Here is a 9,692-nt window from a genome sequence, read left to right on the forward strand (position 1 = left end):
TTAGGAATGATTCTGCCCATAATACTGTACTAACATACTGTTTTCTATAAATCTAATAGAAAAAATCTAATCTGCTGTCCTGTTCTCCTAARATATTCCCAAATGGGTCAAACTGCCTGACCAAACTTCCAAACCTTTAAATTGTTTGGATTTTCCTTTCTTTCTTCCACTGCTGAAAGTTGCCAGATGGTCCAAATAGTGTCTTGCCCATTTACACAGCGAAGCGTGTGCCTGCTATATGAGAAAACAACAGTTCCCTGCTGAGGAACTGAAGCAACAGTCAGCTGCCCTCAGCTGGAAGGACATTCTGTATTATATCCTGTAATATGATGAAATCTGTAATATGACAGATGATGAGAAGCCTGCTATAGCTTTGGAAAGGTACAAAGCTCTTAAGAAACTTCTGAGGTTCACAAATGCATTGAAACTCTTAATTATTTTTAGTTATTATTAGTACCAAGAGCACTATATGACTAGCATACTAGCCAATTTATTTGCTGCTACCACAATTAATTGCTGCATCTAGAAAAGTACAGTAACTTTTGCTTTAATTCTAGTCTTTGTGTCCTTGCAGAACAAAGCTGTGCATACAATGTTAATTTCTTGTATTATTTAATATCCTACATATTACTATACAACATCCTAAACTGGTATCACCTAAATGAACCAGCTAACTACTTATCTTTAACTCTTTCCCGTATCACCACAGTTTATCTGTTGGTGGACACAWTTTGTCTGCAAGGCAACTGCATGTTGTTATTTCTCTTTTTTTTTTCTTGAGTTTATTTTTCATCTCTAATCAAACATGGATGTTACATAAAAGGGTGAGTAATTACATTTGGAGTATAATTTATATGAAAAATAAACTGAGAGTTAATGGTTAGATGTCAATCTGTCAGCTAAGCTGAGTGGGTTGCTAGAAAAAACTAGTTTTTTTCATAGATCTCCCACATCTCCAGTTGTTTTCTCTAAGAAAAATAAGTTTAGGGATCATACAGCAACAGAGGAAAAATCAGCATCTACAATGGCATATTGATGTATTTATTGAAGAACTGTGAAATTCATCTCATTTGGTACCAAAACTCTAGCCCCTACAAAGGGCCAGCTAATGCTATTTCTTCAAAAGCCATCACAGAAGTTATGTCATTCAACCTCATTCTCCCAAATCAGTCTTCCTCGGMTCTTTCTGTCCTTTGGGTATGCAGAGCTTCCTATCCAGAGTATTCTGTCACACTAAGTAGTGAAATGCAATCTATGGGAGTCCTATTTTACACAGGAAGAGATATGAACAGACTTCTCTGGAAATTCATGCAGTTCCAAAACCTGAACCTAGTGTTCCTGCAGAAATATTGTCATATATATGTGTAACTTATATGTTCTTGATCAGTTTTGATTATTAGGTTAATAATTAGGCTCTTCCAATTAGGCTTAGTTTTGAACTTCCATTGTTGCGCTTGTTACTTAGGTGTCTTTACAGCAGAATGTACTTGGAAATTGAGCTATTTTTCATATTCTTTTGAGAGCTACATTGTTCTGCAGAAATGATCTGATGCCAGAAGAACACAAATTATGATTTTCAGTTATAAATTAATTGCATTTGTATAAAATGTGAACTGTAGGAACAAATGAATGCTTTTAGCATTGTTTAGTGCTTTCAGATAGGCATTTCTGATTAGACAGTGATTGACATTTGTTTTAGAATATTCCAGAGAATAGTTTTCCAAAGAGATTATGTAATTAAAATAAAACGTGCATAGGAGTTGAATAACGGGTTCATTACAGTCTCATACATAATTACTAATTRGAATTGAAGACATTCTTAGGTTTGGAAAGGAAAGATAAAAGTATTTGACACTTTGAAAGAGTCAGCATGAAAGCAATGCCCCATGCCAGCCACAGATGGGAATATTAGTGAGTAATATGCTACAGCCACATTCTTTTTATACTAATAAAGAGCAGTGCTTGTCCAAGCTGTTCGAAAATAGTTTATAGCCTTTGTGTTTCACTGCCCACTCCTGTGCCATTGTTTGTATTTCCTAGTCCATTCAAATCAATTTAAAATCAAGGAGAGCATAATTGTTGAGGRCACCTGGTGTGTTTGACGCCACCAAGACTTATTTTAAATATCTTGGATACTTTCCTTACTCATTTCTCTTCATAAAGTCTATTGTTTATTTATTTATTAAAAATATTTTGATTTATTTAAAAGAGCACAAATGTTTGATTGGAACAAATACTTTGGCTTTCTGTATTCTTGCTCTCCTCTCCAAGTAAATGAGATTTTATAGCTTCTCAAATACAGGAAAGCAGATAATTTCTCCTAGGAAAACAGCTAATAAGATGACATGAAATGAAATGCAGAACAAAGTAACGAGGACTTTAACWCTAAAACATGCAAAACAAGCACAGACTACAAATGATATTATTGATATGTATATCAAAGCAATATAGATGATGTTATCAATGACTATAATAAAATTCAAATCCATCAAGAAACTTGTTAAAAATAAACTTCTTGTATTTTCTTCTCATGTTCACTGTATGGACTTTAAAACAGGTATTAGAACCATTCCTAGAAGATATTCTATGACTAGAAGAGTAGGATTCTCAGAACAGTGGTTATTTCAAGTATCATTACTTATAAAAGAGTAACAGAAGAGGGAAAAGGGGAAAAATAATGATATCTGCTGCAGTAGCATCCAGAAATCCCAGTCCCGTGTTCAAATCCAGAATGGTTTCCTTCAAGTCTTGTTGGTCCTGAAGTCATCTAGAATACAGCCAYCAGAAAAAGAACAGTAGAGATGAAACCAGTAGTTTCTGCTTTGTTTTTTGCATGCAGTGCTTTTTAAATTCACGTACTTTTATTTGCTGAGTACAGAAAAAGACAACTCCATATGTTTTTAGTACTGTCTGCAGCGATTTTAAATGAAGAAAGATGAAAATCAAGAGRTCATTATCAGTCACACAGATTTTCCAGCTAGTTATTCATGAATTCAACCATGAATTGTAAAACTTTATTCTGCATGAGATATTAAGAATGTCTTAGAAAGTGGAACAGACATTTGCTGTATTTAACTGCTTTCTTTGGGCAAAATGTTCTTTTCTGTAACTGCAATACAATGCTTCCAGTCAAAGGAACAGGAGGTCAGTCAGATTTAGGGAATGGAGGAAGAATGTACTAAAATCTGTTTGATTTGACTGGTTCTTTACAATAAACTGTCTGTAGCTGTTTTGTGGGAATTAGATTTTGTGGAGTACCGTAGCCTTTAGTCATTATAATTTCTTCCCAAAGCTGTATGAGTTTCTAAGTATATTGTATATAGATGTATATCCTTGTTGATATGTAGATGTAGATGTATGTTCCTTGTTGATATACTTTGGTTTATCCACTCTTACTTAAGCATCTTACATCCAAGCCTTCAGRGCAAGATAGCTTGTGGGCATAAAATTAAGCCTGTACTTAAATATGCAAGGTAGCATGAATGAAATTTACTCTTTTCTCATTTCAGCTGGAAGGACCTACATGTCTTAGGGAGATGAATGTATGTTAGATTGTACATAGAATGTTTATATTTTCCACGTGGCTTTCTTCAAAGCTTGTAGAAGCTAATTAGAATATTTCTTTAGATTTCAGAGGGTTTCAAAACCGAATTTTGATATGCAAAATCCATGCAGTGTTGACAAAGATACCCTATACATGGAATTTGTCAATAAAAAAAAGAAAGAATGAAAGCCATCAGGGTTCTTTAGATTCTAGATCAATAAAAAAGTATTTTGTTAAGAACATACAGACATAGATTCTAGATCAATACAAAAGTATTTTGTTAAGAACATACATGCAAAAAAAAAGAAATATATTAATACTTTGTATTTGAAGAAAAGCCTGCAGAATTCATTATTTTGCTAATTAAAAATATTTCCACATTTCCTGGAGAATTACAGTTTCTGTTAGATAATGCAAGCCAGACTGGAGACAGTTTTCTAGCCTACTCCTAGTACTTAAAGAGCTGTGAYCAAACATAAACTCACTGAACATAGTCACTAGAATCGGGAAACTTTTTCCCACCCTGCCTGAACCCTACAATTCTTATATCTCAGTGCTTTTTCATCCCAAATCCCATTGAAAATGGGATTGAAAAAAAAATTCTAATTGCATCTCTCTCTTTTTTTTTTTTTTTTGTAATTTAATATAAAATAGCTTAAATGTTTAGATAAAATACCTATTGTGATCTGAAAGAAAACATTTTATTTTACTTCCTAGGGAGTATGAATGGACAATTTGAAAAAAAAATTGCTTCTTCTAATTGTGAAGTCTCCTGCAATCAGCTTCACCTTTAGCTAACTGAAATATCTGATGCAATATATTTCTAAGTGACTTTATATAACACTGTATTGGWCATTGTTATTTTAGGCAACAGTAAACTTTACAACTTTTCTAATGTAAATTTTCATTGAAAAGAAGGATGAAGATGAGGAAAAGAATTGTGCACTTTGAAAGTTGCGTATTGTATGAACAATACTGTGCATTTGTCAGCTTTATAGACATGTGAGGACTAATAATTATATAACATGCCTAAATACTGAATGCTTTAACTGGGAAATTTCCTGAAGAGGAACTCATGCATCTCTCATTCCACCCTAAATGTTTTGTTACAARCATGTGATACTGATTTTGGACTTTATCCAATAAATCTCTTTGTGTGAGTTCCAGAATCATCAGTTGCAAGATTGGGATAGATTTTTGGGGACTTTGTGTTTGGCCTTGGTTACCTGTGTTCCACAACAACAAATTCCAGTTAGAAGCACTTGCAGAGCAAGTCTCCTAGATTGGTCAAATGGAGTTTATTGTGACAGTGGTTAAAGGGGTTGTGTTGTTTAGCCAAATGAGAAAAAATGTCCACAATGATCAACTTGCTCTCCAAAAATACCTAGAGCATAAAAAGCAAGGAGAGGCACTTCCATGCTGAATGTACTTTTTCTTAGAATAGTTTTTATGTTCAAGTATCCTTTTATATTGTATTAGATTAATTTAGTAACTCTGGTAGATCATTAATTAATTGGTCTTTTATGTCAACTGACTATTTCCAAATATCAAGAGAATCATTTGAATTAATTGGGTCAGCAAACCATGTTTGACAGCTGATAGATTATTTCTTAGAACTTAAAGAAAAAAAGAATTTTTGAAGTTTGACAAAATCAGAGTCTAGACTGAGAAAAACTATAAGCAGGTCTCAAAGTACACTGGTTATTTTCTCAGAATAGCAAAAATAGCATCAAGCACCTTCAGAATTGTCCCTGCACTGTTGCCTAAAGAGCAATAGAAAAATTGCCGCTGAGTGCTGAATTATTTGTTAGCACTGAGTCACTTCCTAGCTGTTAAATTTCCCATGATTGACTGACTTCTTTGTTTCCTGTGTGTGCTGAATTTTTGTCTCCYCAGAGATTTGCCTGTTGACCAAGGGCCGCCGCACTGCCAGTGTACGAGCTGACACRTACTGCCGCCTGTACTCCCTCTCCGTGGACAACTTCAATGAGGTTCTGGAAGAGTACCCCATGATGAGAAGGGCCTTTGAAACAGTGGCCATTGATAGACTGGACAGGATAGGTATTGTCTTTTTCTGTAACTGGAATTCTTAGAACCTTTTTTTCTTTTCCTTAAGTTGAAAGAAAGTGCCTTAAAACTTATTAAAACTCTTATTTCTGTTACCATAAAGTAAAAGCTCTGTTGTTCTATGAATATGACTTGTGCAAAGAAGAAATTCTGCAATTCACTTTTAAATAATATAGAACTGTGAATTTTAGAAAGCTTTCCTACTCCTCAGATGTTYAGAATTTTATACTCCATGGACCTCACAGGTTCAGTCTATATACTTTGATAATAGTCTTATTTATTAATACTGCATATGTCCTTTGCTACTTCATAGGATTTATGCAGTTGTGAGAAGTAGATGACATTTTCCTACATAAATAKTTTACAGATGATGCTGGGAAGAGGTGATGTTTCTCAGCACACACAAAATCCGTGTTTGTTGAAGTGAATTAATCCTTTGCAGCAGGGCTCTCATTTTCCTCACAACATGGGCACTGTTAGCATTGATGAGTGCACACTGGAGCTACTCAGATCTGCTTGCAGTCAGAAAAGCAGGCTAAAGATATCCAAGTGAAGCACCGAATGACATAGTGGATTATCAAATTCTGCTTTTGTGCAACCAGGTGTTCTGGATACCTCTGACAGGACATACTAGATAAAATATATGAATTTTGCTAGGCAGAAGTGTACACTGATCATAGTTACTGATGGTGGCTTTAAAATGCACCTATTCAGAAAAAAAAATCCTGTATGATGGTGATTCCTCAGCTTCATAAGTAGATTGCAATATGAGATTTTATCAGGAGTTGCCCACTGGAGCAATGCAATGSTTGGGCATTAGCCCGAGCAACACTTCATTATATACACACATACACACAAGCATAGATATGTTAGTGTAGCAGCCAAAAAAATAAAATCCTGGCAGATTTTCATGGAGTATGCTGTGATCTTCACTGCTAGCTTAAGGTTTTTCTYACATCACTGTCTTTCAGTACAAAGATGTTTGCAGTTTCTTGAAAGCGAATAAATAAAGAATTGCAGGATACTGCTCTGTGCTGTCTCCACAAAGCAGAAGAAGTAGCTTTAGTTCTTCTTTAGCTAGAAAATATAATAAATAATATATGTATATATGCAGATTTCTCGTATTTAATAGATTTCTGTATAGGTATTTTGGAGACAGTGCACATTCAATGCACAGTTTTCTAATCAAGACTATTCAAACTCTTACAATTTGTCTGTCAAAACTCTCTGGAAATACATACTTCAAAATATTAGTAGGCAAGTCCRGTCTACTCTTGGAGCAGTAATCCAATCTGAACTGCTGTGTTTACAGTAATAAAGCTACACAAGGACAAAAATATATATATAAACTTATGTCTTATCTAAGAAAAACCCTTGGAATTGTATTTCTATGTGACACATGACACAGAAAAGTGTTGACATCTTTCAGATACTGAGAGTCACCAAGCAAACATCATTCTTTGAGAGAACATCAGGATGCACTTTATAGCAGATCTTTATTGTGCAGCCAGGTATCACATTAGCAGTGAATTCATATTAGTTCTCCAGCACTTTAAAAAGATGATTTCTTGCAAGCTAGTGGTCACTGGTTACTAATGTCTAATAATTAGTTCCAGGGAATGTGCTAAATGGCAGATGTATTTATAACTTATGTAACAGCTTAGTGTGCAGGGAATTAGGACAGTTTTGTAATGAGAGAGAAAGATGTTACACATGCAGAGCCCGGTCGCTTTTTCCACCCTGTTGTTCAGTAAATTGCCATGGTTACATTTTCCAAATAATTGTAGTAATAGCAGCACTGTGTAGGTGAAGAGGCCCCGAGAGTTCAGGTGTCTTTGAAGAACAGGGTGTTATTAATGCATGCAGCCCTGGTGCAGAGGGGGCAGCAGGGAGGCGTGCAGGAGGGCCGGCCGGGGAGAGCTGCGCGTGTGGCCGCTTGTCAAGGCTCAGCTCAGTTCTTTGCCGTGTTTCTTATGGCAAAGAACACACTCTTGGGACGATTGATGGGGCAAGGAGCTCAGTGCCAAGCTGGGTTATGCTGTGAGCTATTGACTGGGTGTTTTCTCAGCTTTTAGGCTACTGAGATAATCCCCCTGATGCTAAATCAGAGGGAGAATCTGCGCTTGGGGCTCACTAACCCTTCTGCTTCTTTGTAAAGGCAAGAAGAATTCGATCCTCCTGCAGAAGTTCCAGAAAGATCTCAATACGGGCGTCTTCAACAACCAGGAGAACGAGATCTTGAAGCAGATCGTGAAGCACGACAGAGAGATGGTGCAGACCATCGCGCCCGTTAGCCTGCAGCAGCTGCCCACGCTGAAYGCCAGCACCTCCGCGGTGTCGTCGTCATCGTCGTCGCGCCTCAGGACGCAGTCTCCTCCGGTCTACACGGCCACCAGCCTCTCCCATGGGAACCTGCAGTCGCCCTCACCGAGCACGCAGACCCCGCAGCAAGCCGTCATCCTCTCGCCGTGCTCCTACACCACGGCTGTCTGCAGCCCGCCCGTACAGAGCCCGCTGGCAGGCCGAACTTTCCAGTACGCCTCGCCGACGGCGTCGCAGCTCTCCCTCATGCAGCAGCCGCCGCAGCCGCCGCCRCCGCAGCCCGCCCCGTCGCAGAAGAGCGAGGTGCACAAGAGCACGCAAGCCCTGCACAACACCAACCTGACGCGGGACGTGCGGCCCCTGTCTGCCTCGCAGCCTTCCCTGCCCCACGAGATCTCCACGCTCATGGCGAGGCCTCACCCCACCGTGGGCGAGTCGCTCGCCTCCCTGCCGCAGCCGGCACCGGCGGGTCCCAGCGTGGCGCCGGCCGCCCGGGGCAGCACCGTGCCCCAGCGGGTCGCGCTCTTCCGGCAGATGTCGTCGGGAGCCATCCCCCCAAACCGGGGCGCCGTGCCGCCCGCCACCCCGCTGCCGAGGGATTCTTCCACAGTCTTAAGCACAGATCCCGAGGGAGACAAACCGCGATTTGCGTCAAACTTATGATCCCTGGAAACTGTGAAAAAAAATAAAAATATAAAACCAACAGACTTTATAATGAACTGAGAATCATCCCAGGAACTCTTTTAGCCAGTTTCCTAATATACCCCAGCAGTCTACTATGGAAAAAAAAAAAAGTATTTTAGACAGCTTTGCCCTACGTAACGAATGTAAAAATTATATATATATTTATATATATATATATAWAATATATATATCTATCCAAAAAAAAGGAGTTAAGAAAACCTATTTGAATTCATGTCTTCCTTTCTCGTAACCATTTAAGGAGTCAAAATTCTGCTGTATTATTGTTTATTTTTAATGTGTCTTCTTTAAAACCAGTCTAATAGATTTGTCTATTTATGAAAAGGTTTCCTGTTTTCATGGGAAATTTTCAACACAGTGACAAGCTTCTAGCAAGAATAAAAAACAAAAATAATTGATCTCACTAAAACAGCACTGACTGAGTGATATTTTGAAACCTTCATCCTTTCATTTATTCGTCCACATTGTTGATAATTTCTTATGTTGTTATTTCCCATTGCATTTCATATTTTAAGGCTTTCCATTTGGGATTAGATTGAAAAATAAATATACTGCAAGCATCTGCAGTCCAAAGGCTGGCACTAGCACTTCTCTGGATGGGTGGTAATCTCCAACCATGTAAACCATTCTGTTGTTTCAGAAAACTGGGTGGACTTCAATCTTCACATTGCTAAAGACTTTTACAAAGACTATAATTGCCATTGTAAATAACTTTTTAGACCCAAACAGAACTAGCTGCTGTGTGGTGTACCATTGCAAGGTCTTTGTTTAGGAATTTAGGTTCAGCTCTTCACTTCAAAAATTTACAGTTTTAAAATTTGTTGAAGCTAAGTACAACACAACTGTTAAACTGTAATGCAATGGCTTAAAACCTATAATGTTACTTTTACATGCGATGTTTTATGCAAAATTGTACGCTTGATCCTGCAAACCGCTTGTACTTCACCGATACCATCACTTTTCTTCTCCTTGCCCTAAATAGCATCTGAAAATATTCCATGCATGCTTTGAAAACAAAAAGACTATAAAAATAGGTTCAGTCAGCCATTGTAGGAAA

At 37.7% G+C, this 9,692-nt stretch overlaps 1 protein-coding gene across 1 annotated transcript in view; it reads left to right on the plus strand.

Annotated features, from left to right (window-relative positions):
- The window catches only part of HCN1 (hyperpolarization activated cyclic nucleotide gated potassium channel 1), a 176,966-nt gene extending 168,262 nt beyond the window's left edge, over positions 1–8,704 (plus strand). Inside the window, exons 7-8 of the mRNA XM_026038248.1 lie at positions 5,441–5,605; positions 7,770–8,704. Coding sequence (XP_025894033.1) covers positions 5,441–5,605; positions 7,770–8,596 — 992 coding nt within the window. The 3' untranslated portion in view covers positions 8,597–8,704. The remainder of the gene's footprint in view (positions 1–5,440; positions 5,606–7,769) is intronic.
- The last annotated feature ends 988 nt before the right edge of the window (positions 8,705–9,692 follow it).

The sequence above is a fragment of the Nothoprocta perdicaria genome, unplaced genomic scaffold, assembly GCF_003342845.1.
Source record: "Nothoprocta perdicaria isolate Ctin4 unplaced genomic scaffold, notPer1 scaffold_1, whole genome shotgun sequence".
Classification (NCBI taxonomy): Eukaryota; Metazoa; Chordata; class Aves; order Tinamiformes; family Tinamidae; genus Nothoprocta; species Nothoprocta perdicaria.